Raw genomic sequence first — 25,225 nt, 5'->3', positions numbered from 1 at the left:
CTCGTGGACAACCAGGAGCCCTTTGTCCGCCCTCAGCTCGGCGTACTGGACGTTGTCTCCTGTCACGATGCGGCCCCGCCCAAAACGTAGTCTTTTCAGATCCAAACCGAGATCCTGGGCCACATTTCCGATAAGCGATCCTTTTTTCATCTCCTCTGGGACTGAGTAGCGGATTTGCGCCAGCGTTGCATTGAGAAAACAACACCAAAAGACAAAGAGGGAGGCCGCCCGTCGCCATATTCCACCACGGTTTGGAAGAATATCTTTCCACTCCATTTTAAAAGAAAATCATTCCAATGAAGTGAACGGATCGAAAAATGACGAGGCACAATATCAGTATTTAAGCCCAATTGTTGTACGTTGTTCACGCACGGCTCTCCTGTGCCGAATGGCAGCTTCAGAGCAGGGAGCCGCACTCCATCACGGATCACGCAATATCTACTTTACATGTAACAGCGCCCCTTAGAGTCCGTTACGTGAAATTTGTCGAGTTAGTCTAAAATGGTCAACATAACTTAAAAAAAGAAGAAATTAAACATTTTATGACTTGATAAAAAAAATCACGTTAAAAGTCACATAAGGACAAGACAAATTTAATTATTCTTGTTTGAGTTATAACTTGCACCAACAGTCAACCAACACAGTTGCATGAGCACTATTAGAAAAGATATAAAAATAATGATTTTAAATCCTCTGACTGAGCGCTGTTCAACAAATCTAATAGAATTTGTTTTTCAGCACCACGGACAGAGACAAAGTCACGAATGGCTTCACTGTTCACTTTGGGCCAATTAGGCTCAGGATCAGTATAAGTACAATGATAAAAAAAATGCATTGAACTCGTTCAATGCGATTTGTAAGTATATATATATGTATATGATAGATATTGGACACTCATTGTTTTTTCTGATGTTTGGTGACATAATATTGACACAACATAAACCTCAGAGTGTACTAATGAATGGTGTGAACACTAAATCTGTATTATATTGAGACATTAAATGGAGTATGAAAAGACACTAAGCAATCAGGCACTTTTACTGCTCAAAATGAGGCAAAGAGATACCTTGGCTTTAATTTTGAAATTGGCAGAGTTGTACATCGTACTTTAAAAGCTGGAAGAATTATGTGAACATCATCTGAACTGAAGAAGAGATGTAACCTCTGAAACAGATAATGTTCTCCGGGATGATCATTTTAAGAGGCTGCAAAATTACTTTTAAGTTAAAAGAAAAATAACCAACAATGTTTCTGGGGCTCCATGCAAGACATTATCTTTTATGAGAATGAGTAAAGATTAGGTTTATGATTCAAGTCAAGCTTGCGTTGAAAGTGGCCGTACAAATTTTAGACAAGAAACTCCTTAGCCAGAAGAATTACGACAAGTCTGAAAGATAACCAAAGGGCTACAAACTACATAACCACAGATGCGGGGCTCTGAGAACCAAGTTGCAAACATACGGGGTTTGCTATTTACCTACAAATCAATGCAAAAAGAAAAACACAAAAAGCTGACAGACTTTTCCTATGAACTTTAGTCATCAAGGAACAAAAAATATGTAACTCCACACTCCTTTTCCTCCCAAAAGAACTTAGTATAGTGATAAGGCATATAAGCAATTTGCCCTGAGCCTGAAAACTGTGAGACTTAGTGAGAATATCAAATGAAAAATGTGAAAAACATCACTCACCAAGGTTGACATTTGAGAAAAGTCTCCTGACATCTGCTTGTTGACATTCAACATATACTTGACGTTAATTGAATTAACAACAAGTATATGGAAATCTCTCACTGAGAAGCAGCAGATGTTATCAGTTACAAAAACAGCAAAAGAATGGTGAAATACTGACTCACCAAAGTTGACATCTGTGAGAAGTTTCCTGACAGCTCATTGTTCACATGTGGTGTTTCACCATCAGTTCCATCAACGCTCACTAAACTTTGACTCATGGCTTGCATATTCTTCATGTCACTTTTTCTAGAGTCAGTTGTCCTGCACACCTCGTAATTGTACACGTGCGGGAGTGTCCCAGTCCCCAAAGTATCCGAGTACCGCGGTGGATAGTACGGGATGACGGGCAGGTTGGAGTGGTACAGGACGCGAGACTGTCTCCACCTGTGCACTTTGACTGCAATGATGAGCAGCAAGCAGGTGATGAAGAGGAAGGAGACCACAGCCAGCGCCAAGACTAAGTAAAAAGTCAGCTTGTCGTTGTACTCCTTGTCGTACATGCTCAAGTCAGTGAACTCTGAGAGCACCTCAGGGAAGCTGTCGGCCACCGCCATGTTGACAATGACTGTGGCTGAACGAGAGGGCTGCCCGTTGTCCTCCACCACAATAGTCAGTCTTTGTTTGACAGCATCTTTATCAGTCACTTGACGGACAGTTCGGATTTCTCCATTGTGGAGGCCCACTTCAAACAGCGCCCTGTCTGTCGCTTTGTGCACCTGATAGGAGAGCCAGGCGTTCTGGCCAGAGTCCACGTCCACGGCAACCACTTTGGTCACCAAATAGCCCACGTCGGCGGAACGAGGCACCATTTCAGCCAGCAGCGAGCTGCCCGTCTGCACGGGGTACAGCACCTGAGGGGCGTTGTCGTTCTGGTCCTGGATCATGATGCGAACACTCGCATTGCTACTGAGGGGAGGGGAGCCCCCATCCTGGGCTCTGACAATAAATGTCAGCTCTTTGATTTGCTCGTAATCATATGATCGAACTGCACTAATAACTCCACTTTCTGCATTAACGGACACAAATTCACTAATTGGACTTCCTCCGATTTCACTCTGCTCCAACATGTAGGAGACACGAGCATTCTGATTTTCATCTGGGTCTTTGGCACTCACTTTTAAAACTGAAAGACCTGGCGAGTTATTTTCGGCAATGTTTGCACTAAAAATGCTGACCGGAAACAAAGGAGCGTTGTCATTTACGTCTGACACTTTCAAATTAAAAGTTTTTTTGGAGGAGAGGGGAGGCGAGCCCGCATCTGAAGCAACAATTGTTATGTTGTATTCCGACACACTTTCACGATCTAAATCAGTGTCAGTCATCAATGCAAAATAATTTCTCATGTTGGATTTAATCCTAAATGGAACGCGGCCTTCAACAGCGCACCTCACGTGACCGTTTTCACCAGAATCCAAGTCTTTTACATTAATGATACCAATAGTGGCACCGACGGGGGAATCTTCTGACACAGGACTAGTGAAGGACATTACATTTATGACCGGAGCATTATCATTTAAATCAATTATTTCTATTTCGACTTTTGTGGAATCAGAAAACAGACCCTGATCTATAGCTTCAACCATGAACTCTATTGTTTTATCTTTTTCATAATCTATAAGTTTTGCTACATATATACAACCTGTTGTTTCATCTATGTGAAATAAATCTGCTATCCCTGCATTTAATTTTGAAAATGAGTATGTGACTATTCCGTTTGAACCGCTGTCAGCATCAGTAGCATTCACGGTCAAAACGATGGCGCCTTTAGGTGCATTTTCAATTAATTTAGCTTTATAAATTGTTTGATTAAAGACGGGGGCATTGTCATTTGTATCTTGAATTTTGATACCTATACTGACTGTACCCGATCTTTGTGGATTTCCACCATCTACAGCCACTAATTTTAAAGAGAGTTGCGGCTGTGCTTCTCTGTCTAAAGCTTCCTGAAGCACCATTTCTGCATATTTTCTTCCTCCCGGACTGACGTGTTGCTTCAAAACAAAATTGTCACTTGGTGTTAAAATGTAGCTCTGCAGACCATTTGCGTCTACATCAGCATCATGAGCGTTCTCTAAAACAAAACGGGAGCCAAGTGCAGCCGACTCACTTATTTCAAATTCTAAATGCCTATTTTTAAATGTAGGAGCATTGTCGTTCACGTCTAACACTTCGATGGTCACGGGATGCAATTCCATGGGGTTTTCCAATAAGATCTCAAAGGTGAAGCTGCACGGCGTCACGTCTCCACACAACTGCTCTCGATCTATCCTTTCGTGGACAACCAGCAGCCCTTTGTCTGCCCTCAACTCGACGTACTGGACGTTGTCCCCTGTCACGATGCGCGCCCGCCCAGAAAGGAGTCTTTTCAGATCCAAACCGAGATCCTGGGCCACATTTCCAATAAGTGATCCCTTTTTCATCTCCTCTGGGATTGAGTAGCGGATTTGCGCCAGCGTTCCATTTAGAAAAAAACACCAACAGACAAAGAGGCAGGCCACCCGTCGCCATATTCCACCACGGTTTGGATGAATATCTTTAGACTCCATATAAAAAGAAAATTATTCCAATCAAGTGAACGGATCGCAAAATGACGAGGCACAAGATCAACCGATTTTTAAGCTCAAGTGTTGTACGTTGTTCACGCACAGCTCTCCTGTGCCAAATGGCAGTCGTAGAGGAGGGAGCAGCATTGCAACACGCATCACAGAACAACCATTTAACATGCAACATCGCCCCCTAGAAACTAATTTGTGAAATTAGTCCAGTTAATCTCAAATGGTCAACAATTTCTTGGGGTGTCGGGGATAGGAATCTATAAATAAGGCGTGTCCTGTTTACCAATCCCATTAAAACATTAAAAAAATATATATAAAGTTGTAAATTGTACTAACATCCAAACAACAAACTTGCGTGATGGATGTTGTTGTGTGAGTAAGATTCAGATGGTATCGATAGTGAGCATTGATTTTATTCCTTCCAAGTGAGCAATGCCCAACAAATCCATTGAACGCTGTAATTCAGGACCATGGAGAGAGATAGACTACATAAGAAGCTCACTGTCAAGCATATCAGTAAAACTATCACGATGCCACAGTGAATTTGGATATTCATCCTTAAACAATTCCTGGTTATAAATGTGAACACTGATGCACTATGGGTGACTTTACGTCTATTAATGTCTAATTTCAGAATACAAAAAGACCCTCGTGTGTATTGATGGGGCATTTGAAGGCACATTGAGTCATTAAAAGCCAATTGACTGCAAGCACATACACAATGATTGCTGCTGAAAACATAAAATTTGACAAAACCCTCACAGGTGCACAAGCACTAAGACTGAAGAAGTGAAGCAATCTCCGGAGCAGAGTAACCTTTTTCCAAGAAGCTTGATTTAAGCACTAGGGAATTACTCCAAATAGTAGCAAAACAAAATAATCACAAATCTTTCTCAATACACTGCAGAAGATATTTTTTTTAAATATGGAAGATTAGGAGAAAGAATCAGAGCAGAACTTTCAGAGGTATCATTACAAAAAAAAAAAGAAAAAAAAATATTACATTTTTCACTCACCAATGTTGACATTTGAGAAAAGTGTCCTGACAGCTCCTGGTTGGCAGGCGGCCTATCAGCATCAGCTTCATCCACACTCACTAAACTTTGACTCATGGCTTGCATGTTCTTCATGTCACTTTTTCTAGAGTCGGTGGTCCTGCACACCTCGTAATTGTACACGTGCGGGAGGGTCCCAGTCCCCAAAGTATCCGAGTACCGAGGCGGATAGTACGGGATGACGGGCAGGTTGGAGTGGCACAGGACGCGAGACTGTTTCCACCTGTACACTTTGACTGCTATGATGAGCAGCAAACAGGTGATGAAGAGGAAGGAGACCACACCCAGCGCCAAGACTAAGTAAAAAGTCAACTTGTCATTATACTCCTTGTCGTGCATGCTCAAGTCAGTAAACTCTGAGAGCACCTCAGGGAAGCTGTCGGCCACCGCCACGTTCACAATGACTGTGGCTGAACGAGAGGGCTGCCCGTTGTCCTCCACCACAACAGTTAGTCTTTGTTTGACAGCATCTTTATCAGTCACTTGGCGGACAGTTCGGATTTCTCCATTGTGGAGGCCCACTTCAAACAGCGCCCGGTCTGTGGCTTTGTGGACTTGATAGGAGAGCCAGGCGTTCTGGCCAGAGTCCACATCCACGGCCACCACTTTGGTCACCAGATAGCCCACGTCGGCTGAACGGGGCACCATTTCGGCCAGCAGCGAGCCACCTGTCTGCACCGGGTACAGGACCTGAGGGGCGTTGTCGTTCTGGTCCTGGATCAGGATGCGAACACTCACATTGTTGCTGAGGGGAGGCGAGCCTCCATCCTGCGCTCTAACCACCAAGTCCACTTGTTTGATTTGCTCATAATCAAATGATCGAACGGCGCTGAGAACACCGGTTTCAGAATTTAAAGAAACAAAAGTAGAAACTGGACTGCCACTTATCTGTGTGTTCTCCAAGAGATAAGATATTCTTGCGTTTTGATTCCAATCAGCATCTCGAGCAGTGACAGCAAATATGGAAACACCTGGAGAATTATTCTCTGCCACATAAGATGAATAAATATTTTTATCAAATATTGGTGCATTGTCATTCATGTCTGAGATTCTAAGATGTAACTTTGTAGAGCTAGAAAGCGGAGGTGTTCCGAGATCAGTGGCTGTAATTGTTATGTTATATTCTGAAACAGATTCTCTATCAAAAAATTGATCCGAAATTAAATTATAATAGTTTGTCAGCGATGTCTCCAATTTAAAGGGAAGTTTTCCATCAACTAAACAATTAATTTGTCCATTTCTATCAGAATCAACATCTTTAATGTTCAGAATTGCAATTGTTGCACCAGGGGGTGAATCTTCAGACAGAGGACTGGAAAATGATTTTATATTAATTACTGGAGCATTGTCATTTACATCAATAACATCAAATGAAACTTTACTGGTCCCAATCAGTCCACCTTGATCCTTTGCTTCCACCCTCACTTCATACTTCCTGTTTTTTTCATAGTCAATATGACCAGAAACATAGATTGTGCCAGTTTTTTCATCAATATTAAATATATTGGCAGCACTTCCTTTTGTTTTAGACAAACTGTAAGAGACGAGTCCATACGGACCACTATCAGCATCTGTAGCATTTACCGTAATTACACTGGTGCCTTTCAGTGTGTTTTCCATAACATAAGCTTTGTATTCTGATTGATTAAAAACTGGCCGGTTGTCATTTGCATCTAAAATGTTTATTTCTATATTTACGGTGCCAGATCTCTGTGGTGTTCCTCCATCAAGTGCAATTAATTTTAAAGTCAAACGGGGATGTCGCTCTCTGTCTAAAGGCTTCTGGAGCACCATTTCAACATATTTACTGCCATCCGGATTTGCATGCTGATTTAGGATAAAATTGTCGTTTGGTGACAAAATGTAATTTTGCAATGCGTTCGGTCCCACATCTTGATCCTCTGCACTCTGCAGGGGAAATTGCACACCAACTGCAGCAGATTCACTTATTTCAAAGGTTAAGGATTTTTCTTTATTTGGAAAGACAGGGGCGTGATCATTTATATCCAAAATCTCAACGATTATTGCGTGCAGTTCTAAAGGATTTTCTAAAATGATCTCAAAGTTGAAGCTGCATGGCGTCACATCTCCGCAAAGCTGCTCTCGGTCTATTCTGTCACTGACGACCAGTAGCCCTTTGTCTGTCTTCAGCTCCGTGTATTGAATGTTGTCTTCTGTCAAGATGCGAGCTCGCCCAGCTATGAGTCTCTTCATGTCCAAACCGAGATCCTGTGCCACATTTCCAATCACGGAGCCTTTCTTCATCTCTTCTGGTATAGAATAACGAATCTGACCACCTACCGTGGTAACCAAATGAAGCAAAAACATCAGCGTCTCCGCTTTACGTCGCCATCCACGAAACAACCTCCATTTTGCGCACGAGAAAGGGAAGGGTTCATATTTATCCATGATGACGAAAACAAAAATAAATCGCAAGAAATAAGTCCTATAAAGCAATCAAGTCCCTGTATACGTCAGCTCTCAACAAGAAATTCAATACGAGGTGGAGATCGTTGTTCTTTCACTTGCCCTCTTTGCCAACAAAAGACAGAAAATGCCTCGACAATGGGGAGGACTGCGGGACAACACGGAAATTCATATCCAAGCCAACAGCGTCCCTTAGAGTTCAAAATGTGCAAGAACGAGGACTGAGAAGCAGTGAGGGGGATGAACGCACAATTAAGGCAAAATGGAAGTATAGTATAGTATAGTATAGTATAGTATAGTATAGTATAGTATAGTATAGTATAGTATAGTATAGTATAGTATATGTATATGTATATGTATATGTATATGTATATGTATATGTATATGTATATGTATATGTATATATATATATGTATATGTATATGTATATGTATATGTATATGTATATATATATATATATATATATATATATATATATATATATATATATATATATATATATATATATATATATATATATCAAAAATACTATATCAATAATTTGGGGGTAAGATGGCTGCGTTAATGTCACCCCGAATTATTTGTTGTTGTTGTTATTTTTTTATAAGAAGGAAAAGAACTGTTAGCGAGATGATAGTGACCTGGCTCCAGTAGTGAAAATTGGGGCTTGTATATATTCTATTGTTTTTTTTTCCTGTTGGTTTATCGGTTATTTAAATGCATGCACATATGCTGTTTTCCTTTCGTTTCTGTTTAACGCTACATGAAACGTAACTTGTCAATTCTGTGCAGTAACCTTTATTCAATTTAACTTATCTCCTTTGGTCGTTTATGTGGTCAATTATGCACTCTGCACATGATTTTTCTTTTGGGGGGGGGGGGGATTTATGTTTAAAATGACTTGTTTTGGGGGAAAAAAGTTTGACATTTGTGAGCACGCAGTTTTTGTTCATAAGTGATGTGTCAGCAATTGTAATTGTTCAAACTATTGTATTTGATCGCATGCAGAGTCAAGTCAGCTTCAAACATTTCCAGTATCATGGACGACAATAAACGTCCGATCTCATCAACTTATCTTAACTAATCTGATCAAACTCATAGAGCACATTTTTTTTATGTTATGAAATACTTCAATAAGATTACTTAAGTTATGACATGCATGTTAATTACGTGTGTTGCCAGTTAATAGGAAACCATTCTGATTCAAAACAAAATTAAACTGCATCGTTTTCAATTTCTGATTTGACTGAAAAACAATGGTGAACCTTTCAAGGCTCTCGTTACATTGCATGAGACACTATCAAATGAAAAAGGTGATAAACATCACTCACCAAAGTTGACATCTGAGAAAAGTCTCCTGACATCTGCTTGCTGCAATTAGACATATCGGCATCGGCTCCATCCACACTCACTAAACTCTGACTCATGGCTTGCATGTTCTTCATGTCACTTTTTGTAGAGTCGGTGGTCCTGCAAACCTCATAATTGTACACGTGAGGGAGGGTCCCTGTCCCCAAAGTATCCGAGTACCGAGGTGGATAGTACGGGATGACGGGCAGGTTGGAGTGGTACAGGACGCGAGACTGTCTCCACCTGTGCACTTTGACTGCGATGATGAGCAGCAAGCAGGTGATGAAGAGAAAGGAGACCACAGCCAACGCCAAGACTAAGTAAAACGTCAGCTTGTCATTGTACTCCTTGTCGTGCATGCTCAAGTCAGTGAACTCCGAGAGCACCTCAGGGAAGCTGTCGGCCACTGCCACGTTCACAATGACTGTGGCTGAACGAGAGGGTTGCCCGTTGTCCTCCACCACAACAGTCAGTCTTTGTTTAACAGCATCTTTATCAGTCACTTGGCGGACAGTTCGGATTTCTCCATTGTGGAGGCCCACTTCAAACAGCGCCCTGTCGGTTGGTTTATGCACTTGATAGGAGAGCCAAGAGTTCTGGCCAGAGTCCACGTCCACGGCCACCACTTTGGTCACCAGATAGCCCACGTCGGCCGAACGAGGCACCATTTCGGCCAGCAGTGAGCCGCCCGTCTGCACCGGGTACAACACCTGAGGGGCGTTGTCGTTTTTGTCCTGGATCAGGATTCGAACGCTCACGTTGCTACTGAGGGGAGGGGAGCCTCCATCCTGCGCTCTAACAATAAATGTTAGCTCTTTGATTTGCTCATAGTCATATGAGCGAACTGCACTAATAACTCCGCTTTCTGAATTTACAGACACGAATTCACTAATTGGACTTCCTCCTATTTCACTCTGCTCCAACATGTAGGATACACGAGCATTCTGATTTTCATCTGGGTCTTTGGCAATCACTCTTAAAACAGAAACTCCTGGGGAGTTGTTTTCTGCAATGTTTGTGCTATAAATGCCGACCGAAAACACAGGAACGTTGTCATTGACGTCTGACACTTTCAAATTAAACGTATTTTTTGTGGAGAGGGGAGGCGAGCCAGCATCTGACGCAACAATTGTGATGTTATATTCTGACACACTTTCACGATCCAAATCAGTATCAGTCATCAATGCAAAATAATTTCTCATATTGGATTTAATCCTAAATGGAACACGGCCTTCTATCGCGCACGTCACGTGACCGTTTTCACCAGAATCACGGTCTTTTACATTAATGATACCAATAGTGGCACCGACGGGGGAATCCTCTGACACGGGACTGGTGAAAGACATTACATTAATGAGAGGGGCATTATCATTTAAATCCATTATTTCTATTTCGACTTTTGTAGACTCGGTAAGCCCACCTTCATCTTTAGCGTCAACCATGAATGCTAGTTTTTTGTCATTTTCGTAATCTATTTGATTTGCTACAAATATACATCCTGTCACCTCATCAATATAAAACAACTCCGTTACGTCTGCATTTGATTTTGAAAATGAGTAAGTTACTTTTCCATTCGAACCGCTGTCTGCGTCAGTGGCATTTACAGTTAGAACGTGTGTGCCTTTTGGTGCATTTTCAAAAACCTTCGCTTTATAATTAGTTTGATTGAATACGGGAGCATTATCATTCACATCTACGATGGTGATTTCTATATTTACTGTACCTGATCTCTGGGGATTTCCACCATCCACAGCCACCAATTTCAAGGCGAGTCGCGGCTGTGCTTCTCTGTCTAAAGCTTTCTGAAGCACCATTTCTGCATGTTTTATGCCACCTGGACTGGCGTGTTGTTTTAAAAAGAAATTATCACTCGGAATTAAAATATAATTTTGTACGTTATTTCCATCCACGTCAGCATCGTGAGCATTCTCTAAAACAAAACGGGAGCCAAGCGCTGCCAATTCACTTATTTCAAATCGCAGATGGTTATTTTTAAAGGTAGGAGCATTGTCATTTACGTCTAACACTTCGATGATCACGGGATGCAATTCCATGGGGTTTTCCAATAAAATCTCAAAGGTGAAGCTACACGGCGTCTCGTCTCCACAGAGCTGCTCTCGATCAATCCTCTCGAGGACAACCAGGAGCCCTTTGTCCGCCCTCAGTTCGGCGTATTGGACGTTCTCCCCGGTCACGATGCGGGCCCGCCCAGAACGCAGTCTTTTCAGATCCAAACCGAGATCTTGGGCCACATTTCCGATGAGCGAGCCTTTTTTCATCTCCTCAGGGATTGAGTAGCGGATTTGCCCTTGCGTTGCATTTAAAAACATACACCAAAAGACAAAGAGGCAGGCCACCCGTCTGCCAAAATATCGCCGTCGTATTCCATCTCTGAAATGATTAATTTCAAACTCCATGTCCAAAAAAAGAAGAAAAAAAGACAACAATTATCAATCCGAAAAAAAGAAACGAAAATAAGACAGGCGTTGTATCGACTCAAAGGTCCACCGTTCACTCAGGATCTCATTTGTCAAATGGCTGGCTCTCACTGACTTAGGAGCTGCACCATCACGCAGTACAGACATATTCATTCCCCATGTAACAGCGCCACTTGGAGGCTGATATGTGAAATTAAAGTAGTTTGACCCAAAGAATTTTTAAAAATCCTCTTTGTATGATCACAAGTAGAAAATCAGAAAAATCATTTCTTAGTTTTGCAAAAAATCTATTTTGCAGTTATGAAGTAAATAAAATGGCATATCTGTGGCGATAGTCTCTACAGAAAATGCATGGACAGTTGCCCAAAAAAAGATGTGTGACTTCAGGCCAATAATTTTACAGCCTTTCGTGGCTTCAGCTTTATTTCAGCACCATGGACAGCGAAAGAGAACTCCAAATTCTCATGGTTATTTTTTCCAAACAAGAAATTCAACATAAGTGAAACTAGCAGTTGTTGTTCAGTCTTGTCATACTTGGCCAGTATTAACTACACAGCAAAGTAAACAATAAAAGTCCAAGATTAAATAATTAAACAAAAGAAGAATAAAAGGGCTTCAAAAAATAAGTTTGGACCGATGCTGCATGCTTTGTTCACATCCTCGAAATGCTGACAGAAAATATCAAATATTATTTTTTACTTTTTATACTTTTTTATTTTAGATTTTTTTTTGCATCTCAGTAAAGAGTTGTTGCCAATGGTCAGTTGTTCAGACACTTTTATAAGATATACTAATATACCAAATATATGACTGCTACGTATGCTTTTCAGATACGTAGATCCATTTCTTTGCCAAACCCTCTAATGTTAATCAAATCACCACCCTGCACGAGTGTCTCATTCCTATGAAAGAATGGATGTCCAAAAAAGTTCTTCATTTGAAAAATGACAAAACAGAAGTTCTTTTAATAGGCCTTTGAATCTGTGTCACCTCTACTACACAGTGTAGTGTGGTCCCCTGCACTAGAACCTACAAAACCTACTAATTTGCTCGCTCACTCTCTCGCTCACTCACTCATTTGTGCGCTCACAGATTTCTTTTAGGAAAAGCTGAAGCATGATTGTTTGCACCTTGTATCGATGGTGATAGAAAATACCTCAAGTGGGTCTTCCAGGACAATTTCCATAGCAAAGCTACTTGAGAACACATAAGTACTGGCTGTCTTCATCAATAATAAGCCAATCTCGAATGCAGAAACCAACATTTACACATCCAAGTGTTTGCAACGTTCTCTACAAAGACCTCCTTCCTCGTTTTTTCTGGAACATATTTGTCTGGTGACCAAAGCTATAATGCAGAAAAACAAAATGGAGATGCTTTAATGCACCTTCAATGTGTTCATTGTTACTTGGGAGAAATAATCAAAAATACTGAACTATAGGAAAAGTGCCTTTTAACATTAAACTATGTTTGTTAAACATTGTTCACACAAGCTCATGACAAATGCAGCAATATTCTAACGCCTCTTTCAAGTACTTGCCTTAAAGGGTCATGGACTGGTTGAGGTGCTTTCACAGCTGATGCAACAGCACCACCAACAGAGATTGAGTAAAATAATACACCAAGCAGCGCTCCAAAGTTGCAGTACAGTATACAAGTAAAATATTCATAATGAGTTATTTGTTATGTTTTATCAATCAATATTATTAATAATATAATATTATATACTAATATATATATATATATATATATATATATATATATATATATATATATATATATATATATATATATATATATATATATATATATATATATATATATTGTTGTTTGTATTATAAATTAACAATAATAACATTAATAAGAATAAGAAAAAGAAGATAGATAGACAAACTGACATGTTACAGGACCAATATAGAGGTAGCGCTGATCGGAGAGCAGTGACCTACATTCAGAGGAATTAACATTCAGCTGGAAATGAACAAGCAGCCATACACAGTGAAAGTCTGCTGACAATATTTTTGCAACACTGAGCCAGAAAAGGGAACCATGGCAGAGCCTCCCATTCCTGTGTGCTCTCCATTTCAGCATACTACTGCAGAGCACACCCTTGTGCACATCATGATTGTGCATTATTAAAGCAGAGTCTGCACAGCAACAGCAGGCAGAGTTATTAATATTCATGTAGCTTACACTGGGAACACATTTTCGCCCAATAGGATGACTTTTTCTGCATACGTTACATCACTGCAAAGGGTGACTTACAGTCAGTGTAATGCTTGTGATGGAAAAATTCTGCTCTGGATGTGATGACTGATAAACATGTTTGCTGGCACAGTGAGTAGTGTGAAAAAAAGGCTCGAGCAAAAAGATTGCACAGATGGAAGCACATTCTGGGTCAACTGTATTCTATTGAACGTGTCAGCTAATCAATACTGTTGATGAGGCTGACACTTGTGTGATATTTTAACAGGAGCAGAATGCATGTGAGTGCTGAAATAATTGAAAATGTGCTTACCTGTGGGTCCACATTGGAAGGTTCATTGCCGGGAGAGACAAAAAGAAAAGAGAGAGGGGGAAAAAAAGCATTAGTATTAAGCCCAATGACGACTTCTACATCAAAAAATAATGTCACATGAAATGATGCAGACAGAAAAATCACAAACAGTGGAGGTGTGAACATTCTGTGTTGACCTTAAATGTTAGATAAGGGGTAAACAGGATTAAGGTCTTCAAATGAGTGTTTTACGTTTACAAGACTGTTTTCCTTTAACTTCACATGTTCAATATGTATATACTATGTGCTGTAATGAGAGGAAGTAGTAACCATTAACAATGCTTATATTGTACATCAGCGATCATCAACTGGAAGTTGCAAAATCTGAGACTCTAAAAGCTCAATTTGCCTTCAGGTTGTGATGAAATAGAAACAAGATACAAACAATAAACATCAAATCATAATGTTATGCCATTTTTTAATTTTTTTATTGACTTATCATTTTTATTTGAGGGTCTGGCCCCCAAGGTGACTGCCCGGTAAAATTCTGACCCTCTGACAAATATAAATATAGTTAGTGACCCCTGCTATACATTTACTTTGTAAATCCCTAATGCATTGGAAATAAAAGATGGAGTTGGTTTACTTCACAAGTCACAAAAATGTCAACTAATCGCCTTGTGTTGACTTAAATGTGAAACTGAATTTTGGGCAAAACATTAAAAGTTTTCCCAACTTTTCATCAACCTACAATCCTCATATCAGTAATGCAGCATTTCATGAATATGAGCCAGATAATTCAGAAATTGGTGTTTTTGTTTTTGCTTGTTTTTTTTGTTTTTTTTCCACAATCTAACAATAGCTTAATTTGGAGCACATGTGCAAGCAACATGACTACGCATGAGAACATTTCTCTCTGCTTCATTACCCTGGCCACACAGACTTTGATAACACACAGCATGAACAAACACAACACGACATGAATCTGCCATATTACACTTGAAGCACATATGAAAGTGAGTGTTAACTTTAATCCTCAACCTTTAACCAATATCAATATGACATTCTAATAATTTTTGGCGTTGTGTGTAAGTTGTGTTGTATGATACCTTGTTGAAAAGAGTCACAGACATCTTTTTTTTTTTTTTAGAAAATCAAATTTTATTTAAATATTTATTCAGCTGTTAAATCACTATTACAATATAATAATAAAGCATAACACAACAAATACTGATGTAATTTGATGCATTATTATGGGTCAAGATTTAAAAGGTAACAGCTCTGACCTGTGTGCACAAGACAAGGCTGAGACAAAAAGACTGAGACATGCTAAAAAGTGGTCATTACAAAATGAGAAGGGGGGGGGGGGAAGATATTATATTTTGTATTTGTAAAGGACGAAAAAGGAGAGTTGGAGTCTGGTGAACTTGAAATCACAAGCTGTATCATGCTGGTAGAGGAATCTTTTACAGGTCTGACAGTCCACTCACATGACACAATGATTTTTATTGAAGTAAATGAGATAAAAATAGAAACAATTGTTGAGAAAATATTGCAGCAGAGACCTCATCTTACTGCCATAAAAGATCAATAAAACCTGACTAGCATTACAAGAAAAAAAGTCATCAGTAGCACGGTACTTAATTAACAAACACAACACAAAGCAATTATGACTTATAATTTGAGACTATTTTAGTTGATTGTTTCATATACTTATTTTCAAGATGAATAAATCCATGCATTAATACAGAACATAATTCCACGTATTAAACATATTTAAAATATTTTATGATGCCATGTCATATCTTAACAGTTTGTGATCACAATTTGCATACACAGGCCGCACCTCCAGAATTATTGAATTTACAATACTTTTGTTATGGCTGCAGTTTGTAAAGATGTTGAATTGTACTGCATCAAGATGTCATGCATAGTTTAGGATCATAGAATAATGTATTTATATAAGTCATATATAAATGTCTAACACTAAACGGTGTGTAGCCTCAATTAAATGGCCAGCGAGTGCCTTTTTTTTCTCATTTTGTTCACAAAACAGAGGCAATACAAAATGTCTACAAATCCCTCTATAAACCCAGATTTTAGATAAATCATTTCAAAATTTTATCCACCATAAATGTGATCTGTACAATGCAATTGGACAAAAAATGTGAGGGGAAGTAAATATAAATTCTGATAATATGGTTGCACAAGTGTGCACAATTCAAAATCCCTCAGATTAACTACAAATAAAGTTCAGATGTTCAAGTAAGCGTTTCCATACATCTTTCTTTCTAGCAGAAGCCTCAAGTTTTTCTGTAAAGAAAACTACTCATAATTCCCTCAACGTTGAAAATTGGCAAAAACAACTTTTGGACTGATTATCTTGGTCTTAATTTTGATCACAGAAAACCTGTCATTTCAGCATGGGTATTTAGACCTTTTTACAACTGCTGCACATGCAATAATTGCAGTCAGTTTTCAAGTGATCACATAACAAGGATGTGAGGGACCGGCCCTCACCTTTAGAGTAGATCTGTCGGCACTCGTGCGCCTAAGTGTGTTCTTTTGATAAGCCGCGCTCCTTTTCTTTAGCGTGTCAGTATCCGTGTTTGAACCAAAGCGGAAGTCACCTCTCCATGAGCCGGTGGTCAAAAATGGATCAAATCGATCGTCTTTCAGCAATGTCCCACAGCGACTAAAATCTGTAAAACTAGGTGGATAGTACGTGGTGGGGAAAACAGGGAGGCTGGCACTGGTCGAACGGTACACGTAGCTACGGCGACAAAGCTTGTAATAAAACACTCCGATGATTAAAAGGATTAAGAGAAAAGAAACGGTGAAGAGAGCAATTATCAAATAAAGCCTCAAGCTATCACTGCCCTGAGATTCATCAGCCAGCTCAAAGAGTTCATGTAGAACTGGCAACCCCTCGCCAATGGCGATGCTAACGGTGGCCGTGGCAGAAAGAGACACCAGCCCATTATCCGTTACCACAATAACGACTGTTTGTTTCGGTTCATCAAGCTCCATAAAGGCTCGCGTGGTTCTGATTTCACCTGTGTGTAAACCCACCATAAACAAATTTGGCTGCGTTTCTTTGATTATTCTGTAAGATAACCACGCGTTGTGACCCGAGTCAGCGTCTACGGCCACCACCTTGGTCACTAAATAACCTCTTGGCGCTTCAAGGGGAACTACATCCTCACCAATGAAGGATTGTACAGGATATAGGACAACTGGCATGTTGTCATTTTGGTCTTTGATAAAAACATTGACAGTGCAGGTGGTGGTGAGTTGGGGGTCGCCTCCGTCTCGGGCCTCCACCTTGATTTGGAAATAAACTGACTGCTCATAATCGAAGAGCCGCGATGTGAAAAGCTCTCCTGTTTCCATGTTAATGGTAAGAAAGGAGGAAACTTCCAAATTTGTCTCTTTTGATATTTGGTAATTTAATTTAGCATTGGACGGATCGTCCATGTCCTGGGCCGTTACTTTCATAACAAACGTGCCAACAGGTTGGTTTTCCAATATGTTGGCAGTGTACTCGCGCTGTGTAAAAATTGGAGGATTGTCATTTACATCGGTAAGCACGATTGCTAAAACTTTTTTGCTCTCCAGTGAAGGAGAGCCTGAGTCAGTGGCAGTTATGGTAATGTTATACTCCGATTGAACCTCTCGGTCTAGTTTCCCAGCTGTCACTAACATATAATAGTTTTTCACTTCCGATACAATTTCAAATGGGACATTGTCAGGAATGGAACATGTGACGTGTCCGCTATTTCCCGTGTCCATGTCATAAATATTGATGAGGGCCACCATCGTTCCAGGTTTGGAGTCTTCCAGTATGCTAGCTGACGCCGACTTGATTTCAATCACAGGTTTGTTGTCATTGACATCGATGACATCAATGATGAGTTTGCAGTGGGAGGCCTGGCCGCCTCCGTCTTTAGCTTGCACGTCCAACTCGTGAGAACTCGCCTCCTCGTAGTCAATGACACCTGCCACCCGAACTTCACCACTCCGTGGGTCAATGTCAACAACTCCTCTGGTCTTGTCCGTCAGGTGACTGAAAGAGTATGTTATCTCTCCATAGAGGCTGTCATCCAAGTCTGTGGCATTCAGTTGTGCTATTAAAGTCCCTGTGACAGAGTTCTCTGGTACAGATGCTCTGTAAAGCCGCTGGCTGAACACTGGGACATTATCATTGGAGTCCAAAACACGGATACGAATAGAAGCGGTCCCAGTTCTAGCTGGACTTCCCCTGTCGATGCCATTGATTTTCAACACATGTTCAGCTTGTGTTTCTCGATCTAACGCCTTTTTCAGAACAAGCTCTGGATATGAGTTGCCATTTATTTGGGTACTCATTTCCAGGCCAAAGTGATCGTTGGGACTCAGTTTATATTCACTGACGGAGTTTGTGCCCAGATCAGGGTCATGCGCACTCTCCAGGGGAAAACGTCTTCCAAGAACGGTGGACTCCACCAAATCAAGGTTGATCTCCTCTGCAGCAAACACTGGAGTATTGTCGTTTATGTCCGCAATGTCTAAAAGTAGACTGAATGCTTGAAGAGGATCCTCAAGTAAAAGCTGATGTTGGATGGTGCACACGTTGCCTTGCGCACAGAGCTCCTCTCGGTCAATCCGTTGTCTGATCAAAAGATTGCCCGATGACAGGTCCAGTTCACACAACTGACTGGTTCCGTCTGCAACAACACGGGCACGGCGAGCATTGAGCTCCCTCACTTCCACACCGAGATCGCGCGCAATGTTCCCAATCACAGAACCCGGCTGCATCTCCTCTGGAAGGACATAACGCACCTCTCCAGATGATACAGAAAAAATCAGACAAAAAAAGAATAATTCCCTCCAGTGTTCAAAGTTGATTCTCCGGTCCATTTTTACAGATTCTCTCCGATGCTCATAAGCCGTCGAAAACAGAGCTAAATCTAAATACGCTCCTGAAAATGTCGAACTGAAAATTGTGCTGCAATCCGACGCTTTCCTGCGTCTCTAGCCGAGTTACTCATGCTCTATTAGGGAAGCTGTCAGCTTGGATTCTCTCTTTCCATTTCATCTCTCTCTCTCTCTCCTGCTTTCTCTCTCTCCCTCTCCAAACACCCACTCATGTATTTTTTCTCTCTGCCTCTATCACACACAAGTGCACATGCACGCACACACGCACAAATGCACACACGCACGCGCGTGCGCACACACACACAAACACACACACACACACACACTCACACACTTTTCCTCTGCCTCCATCACACAAACATGCACATAGAGACACATACTCGCAGCCTTCAGCTCTCACCCATTGCTCCAGTTTCACTGACACAGTTACAGCAGAACACACCATAGATGACTCAAATATTCAAAGAGCGTCGCCACGAGGTCGAGTGGGACAATTACAAGAGCAATGCAGAATGTTTGCACCACAGAGATGACTTCCTGGTCAACAAGCCCTCAACTGCAAATTTATTGCAAAGTTAGTTAGTAGATGATATGGATCTTCTACAGCCAATAAAATACCGTAACAATGTAGAAAGAGGTCATGGATTGAATGTATAAAATCAAACAAGAAAGAAATATATGAATGGGATGATGAAATGTTTTATTTGTAAATCTATCATCACAGTCAAAATGAGCTATCGAGCTCTTGGATGAGTGAATGAGTGAATCCGCCATCCATTCATCAATAGCTGATCTTGCAACACAACTAGTATTTTATGACCTTGTATTTGAAACACCACATTCAAATATAATCCGTAAACATCTAATATATTATTTTAAAGGTATTAGCAGCCCTATCTTAATGTGTACACAGTGGATAAAAAAAGTCTACACACCACTATTCAAATACCAGGTTAATTTTGTATGTGTGTGAATGTATGTATGTATGTATGTATGTATGTATGTATGTATGTATGTATGTATGTATGTATGTAGTGTATGTAGTGTATGTAGTGTATGTAGTGTATGTATGTATGTATGTATGTATGTATGTATGGATGTATGGATGTATGGATGTATGGACATACACTTGTACGTACGTGTGTCTGTGCGTGCGTGAGAGACATACAAATAAGACAAGGTAAATTATTTGAAAAGTTTTTCCATCAATAATATGATCTACTATACAGTATACCTTGAACAACTCATTCATTCATCATCTGAACCGCTTATCCTTACTGAGGGTGCCTATCCCAGCAGTCTTTGAGTAGTACACCCTGAAACATCAACAAACATCCACGCTCACACCTACAGGCAATTTGGAGTAGTCAATCGGCGTACCATGCATGTCTTTGGAATGTGGCAGGAAACCGGAGTACCCGGAAAAAATCCTCACAGACATTGGGAGAACATGCAAACTCAACAGACAAAGGCAGGAGACGGAATTAAACCCTGTACCTCTGAACTGTGGGACAGTCATGCCGTCCCTTGGAAACTCAGTCAAAAAAAAAAATCAAGAGGGGAAGTAAAGACAAGTCTTTGATGATGTCCTAGCAGGTTTTATGCTGACATTGACTGACGTTTAGTTTAGTTGATAATTCCCTCCGCCTTGACAAAGGTTGCAGCTGAAGAAAAACAGCCCCATGAAATGATGCTGACAAGACCATGCTTCACTGGAGGTATGATGTTCTGGCAATGAGAAGTTTTGAAAAAATAATTGGCTGACAAGTTGGCACATTTTTAACAATTATATGAGCATAAAGTGACAAAATTAAAACTAATTTTGATTGTCTGTAAGCCTGATACCTTCCTTCTACAGGAACCTTTCTTTTACAGGATTTCGGATTAAAACATTTCAGCAAAAACAATGTTAAGGCATTTTGAAGCTTGTGTTCAAAAGAATCTTGAGTGAATTTCTCATTTGAATTCATTCCCTACTCCTTTCCTAGAAATGGCAGAAATGTAAATCGGACTTGGATTGATGGAGGAATAAAAATGGGAAAATATTATTCATAAATGATTATTTGTACCTCTGGTGATCCTTGAGCATCTCCAAACATCTCATCAAAGTGAGACGGACTTTTCTTCAGAGTCTGGTCAGCAGGCAGCGTGTTGTCATTGTAAGACGACACAAACTTAAAGTCACTGGTTCTGGAGCCTGTTGTCAAGTAGGCGTCATAGTTGTATGTGCTGCGTAAAGTTCCCGTGCCGTCCACATCTGCGTAATTAGGAGGCAGATACGCGCTGGGGATGGCAACTGCTCCATCAAACAACAGTCTGGGCTTTCTTCTGCGACAAAACCTCACAGCCAGGACCACCATGATGAAGGTCAGGAAGAAGGTGGACACGGACACCAGCGCGATGATCAGATAAGAGGTCAGCTTGGAGTTCTTCTCGTCGTAGGATATGTCCTTCAGCTCTGGCACCTCGGCCAGGTTATCTGAGATGAGCAAATACATGGAGCAGGTGGCCGAGAGAGGGGGCTGTCCGTTATCTTTCACGGCCACAATCAGGTTCTGCTTCATGCTGTCCGACTCGGAAATGTCCCGCTGGGTCCTGATCTCGCCGCTGTGGAGACCGATGGTGAAAAGTCCAGCATCTGTGGACTTGAGGATGTGATAAGACAGCCAGGCGTTCTGTCCCGAGTCGGCGTCTACCGCGATCACTTTGGACACCACAGAGCCTCCGTGCGCAGCTTTGGGGACCAGCTCGGTCATGAAAGAGTTGCCCTCCGGGGCGGGGTACAGGATCTGAGGAGTGTTGTCGTTCACGTCCCAAATGAACACGCTGACGCTAACGTTGCAGCTCAGTGGAGGAGAACCGTTGTCTCTGGCCATGACGTAGACTTGGAAACTCCTCAGGTGTTCGTAATCAAAGGACCTGACGGCGTGGATCGCCCCCGTGTCTCCGTTGACAGATACGTAGGAGGACACCGGGGCGCTGTTCACCTCAGTAGGTAAGAGGGAATAAATGACAGTGCCGTTCTGTCTCCAGTCGGGGTCTCGAGCACTGACAGAGCATAAAGTGGAACCAGCTTTGTTATTTTCACTCACATATGTGGTGTAGGACTGTTCCTCAAACACGGGCGGGTTGTCGTTGATGTCTCCCACAGACAAGTGGACGCTTTTTGAGGAGGACAGAGGAGGAGAGCCCTCGTCAGTGGCGCTGATTGTTATGTTGTAGTCTGACACAAGTTCGCGGTCAAGAGGCCCAGTCGTCACCAGAGAATAATAGTTTTTGATAGAAGGAACTAACTTGAAGGGGACGTTTTGTTGAATAAAGCAGCGAACTAGCCCATTTTGCTCAGAGTCCCTGTCCTGCACATTAATGATGCCCACCTCTGTGCCAGGTGACACGTTCTCTGCCACTGAATTAGAGAGTGACTTTAAATTGATCTCAGGGGCATTGTCATTCACATCATTGATGGAAATAATCACGTTTGCATAAGAAGACAGCCCAAGCCCATCTTTGGCTTTCACACGAAATTCATATGATGTGCTTGTTTCATGGTCGACAGGGCCAGTTACAGCTATTGCACCGATTTTACGATCAATGCTGAATAACTTCTTTACATCTTCTGTAACATGTCCAAAATCATAACTCACATTTCCATTCACCCCGTCATCTGCATCTGTTGCACTAACATTAATCACGATTGAACCCGGGGCAGAATTTTCAGGCAGACTGGCTTTATAAACGGCTTTGCTGAACACTGGGGCGTTATCATTAGCATCCAGCACAGTGACATGTACAGCTACTGTGCCTGATCTCCGAGGAGAGCCGCCATCTAAAGCAGTGAGAAGCAAATTCATCTCACTTTGCTTTTCACGGTCAAGTTCTTTGTCAAGTACGAGCTCTATTGTGTTACCACTGACAGACAAAATAAAATTATCATTTTTCTTCAGGATGTATTGTTGCACTGAATTTTGTCCTATGTCTGCATCGTGCGCTTCCTCTATCACAAAACGAGCTCCTTTAACGGCTGACTCCTGTATCTCCAACTCAATTAAGTCATCATTAAACAACGGCGCGTTATCATTTATATCTTGAATGTGCAAATTAATTCGATGGAGCTCCAGTGGATTCTCCAGGACGATTTCCTCTTTGAGGACGCATGAAGCCTTATTGCCACAAAGCCCCTCTCTGTCAATTCTGTCAGCCACAATCAGCTCTCCGTTTTGCGCGTTTAAATCACAATAAAGCTTCCTGCCCCTGTCGGCGTCGATGCGCGCTTTTCTGCTGGACAGCGCGCTCGCCTCCAATCCGAGATCCTTGGCTAAATTCCCAATCACCGATCCTCGTTTCATCTCCTCGGGAAAGGAAAAGCTCACGTCTCCGATTACAGGATGCAGCAAAAAGAAAAGGAAATAAAACGTGCGCGATGGCAACATTTTAGAATCCATCATGGAACCCTCCCGAACGGAATGCAGAACAATGTGGACTACAAAATCACCCACACGCATGCACAATGTCAGTCCACCGCAAATGAAAAAGGGCGTTCAACAATTTAAAGGCTGGTCTATTGCGCCACCGTGAGTAGAAGTTAATGTAAACACAGACAATATTTTTTTAATATACAAATGGTAATTACACCGTGTGTGTATTAAATATCACAAATGCAGACGCTAAATGGTGGTAGTCACTAAGCATAGATTAAATAAATAAATAAATAAATAAATAAATAAATAAAGTCCCTTAACTATAAATGTAAGTGGATCTCTTAAAAGAGTGAGGGGGTGCACTTACTCTTACTCTATAGGATATTTTTACTTGTGTTACGATTATTAGTAGTATTGTCATTGTAAAGGGGTTTCACACTTGTTCATAACTCAGAAAAGTTATCAGGAAATATGACTCACATTTATCGAGCCTTAAACTGTTCAAATACTGGTTTGTTATTTTCATCTGATGACATGATGTTAATACAACCACTAGGAAACCACAATTCAGTGGATTTTTTTTCCGACTGAGATCAGCCACACAACAAGAGCCAATACAATGAACACATCTATTAAATTACTGTTGGCTATAAATGCAGTAGGTGTAGTATTTTCAAGGCAGATAGTCAAATCCATAATTTTACCAGACTACATCACAAGATTTACAAAGTCATCACTAACAAACAAAGGAACTGCCGGGGATTTGGGACCCTGTGAGACAAAAACCCTTTGGGGCCTGTCACTTCACTGCCACAAATTGAAAATATCAATTATAGGCCCCCTGTCAGCTATGGGCTTCATCACAGTTTTCCACTTTATGGCACCCGAGATTGAAAACAAACAAAATTATACACTGCTTTTAGTATCTTTCAAGGATGACTGTATGATATACAGTACAACACAAACTGAGCAAACCATTGCATAAAACATGATAATTTTCTGACATTGAACAGATGCTCAACATCAGAAATATAGGAATGGGTCTCCATGCCAGATGTTTGAACTTAATGCAGCACTTGGTTTATTTACAACTGTTCTACACCACAATGGAGGAAATACTTTGCATTGTGAAACTAAAATATATGAATTTCAAAGTTTTTTTTCCAATGTGTGTTTTTAAATATCACTCCTAAGGCCAGATGGCAAACCCTGGACGTGTCATATCTCTGAAAGAACTTGTGGGTAATGTAAAGAAACCAGAAGAAAATAAAAATATAAAGACCTTAGTACTAGATCTTTACCTTGAGCTGCATCTGACTACCTCTGAAATATTCAACACCAATACAAGCTCCAACTTTGCTACGTCCACAGATCACAACTTCAACATTTTTACTGTCAAAGCAACCCCATATAGTCCCCAAATCACACAGCGACTCAGGCTATCTGATCTTATTTACCAAGGAACCTGACGTCAAGCGCAGACATTTGGCAGAAGGACATACTGTAAGAGTAACAAGTGCTATCAGCAGCCAAAGTTGGTGTGACGTAAAGATTATCTAGTGTATGTTAACAAAACAAACACAGTAGCACCCCATTTCCATTATCAATGTACAATAAAGGCAAACAACAAAAGTAAAGGTCATATCAGTTTCAAAAGACTAATTGAATAAGTCACTGACGTCTTGTAGGAATAATATTTCAATTCCTGTAGGGCTGGGTAAACAATATGAAAAATGAATAAAGTGGATATGATTGTAGCAAACACTATATGCCACTACATGTGTTGATAACCATCTGAAATAAAATGTTCACCAAATTTGTCTCAAACTTCATCT

The 25,225-nt window shown here is 40.9% G+C and overlaps 1 protein-coding gene across 19 annotated transcripts in view; it reads right to left on the bottom strand.

The window, feature by feature from the left end:
- Positions 1–25,225, bottom strand: part of LOC125988574 (protocadherin gamma-C5) — a 239,431-nt gene that overhangs the window by 137,795 nt on the left and 76,411 nt on the right. Inside the window, exon 1 of one of the 19 annotated variants that reach the window (XM_068650656.1) lies at positions 21,042–23,645. The exons of the other annotated variants lie outside the window; for them this stretch is intronic. Within the exon in view, the coding sequence (XP_068506757.1) occupies positions 21,042–23,474 (2,433 nt within the window). The 5' untranslated portion in view covers positions 23,475–23,645. Of the gene's footprint in view, positions 1–21,041; positions 23,646–25,225 lie in introns of those variants that run through there. 19 annotated transcript variants of the gene reach the window in all.

The sequence above is a fragment of the Syngnathus scovelli genome, chromosome 1 (genome assembly GCF_024217435.2).
Source record: "Syngnathus scovelli strain Florida chromosome 1, RoL_Ssco_1.2, whole genome shotgun sequence".
In the NCBI taxonomy this organism is placed as follows: Eukaryota; Metazoa; Chordata; class Actinopteri; order Syngnathiformes; family Syngnathidae; genus Syngnathus; species Syngnathus scovelli.
Note: the sequence above shows the minus strand (reverse complement) of the source record. Positions and strands in the feature narration are given on the sequence as shown.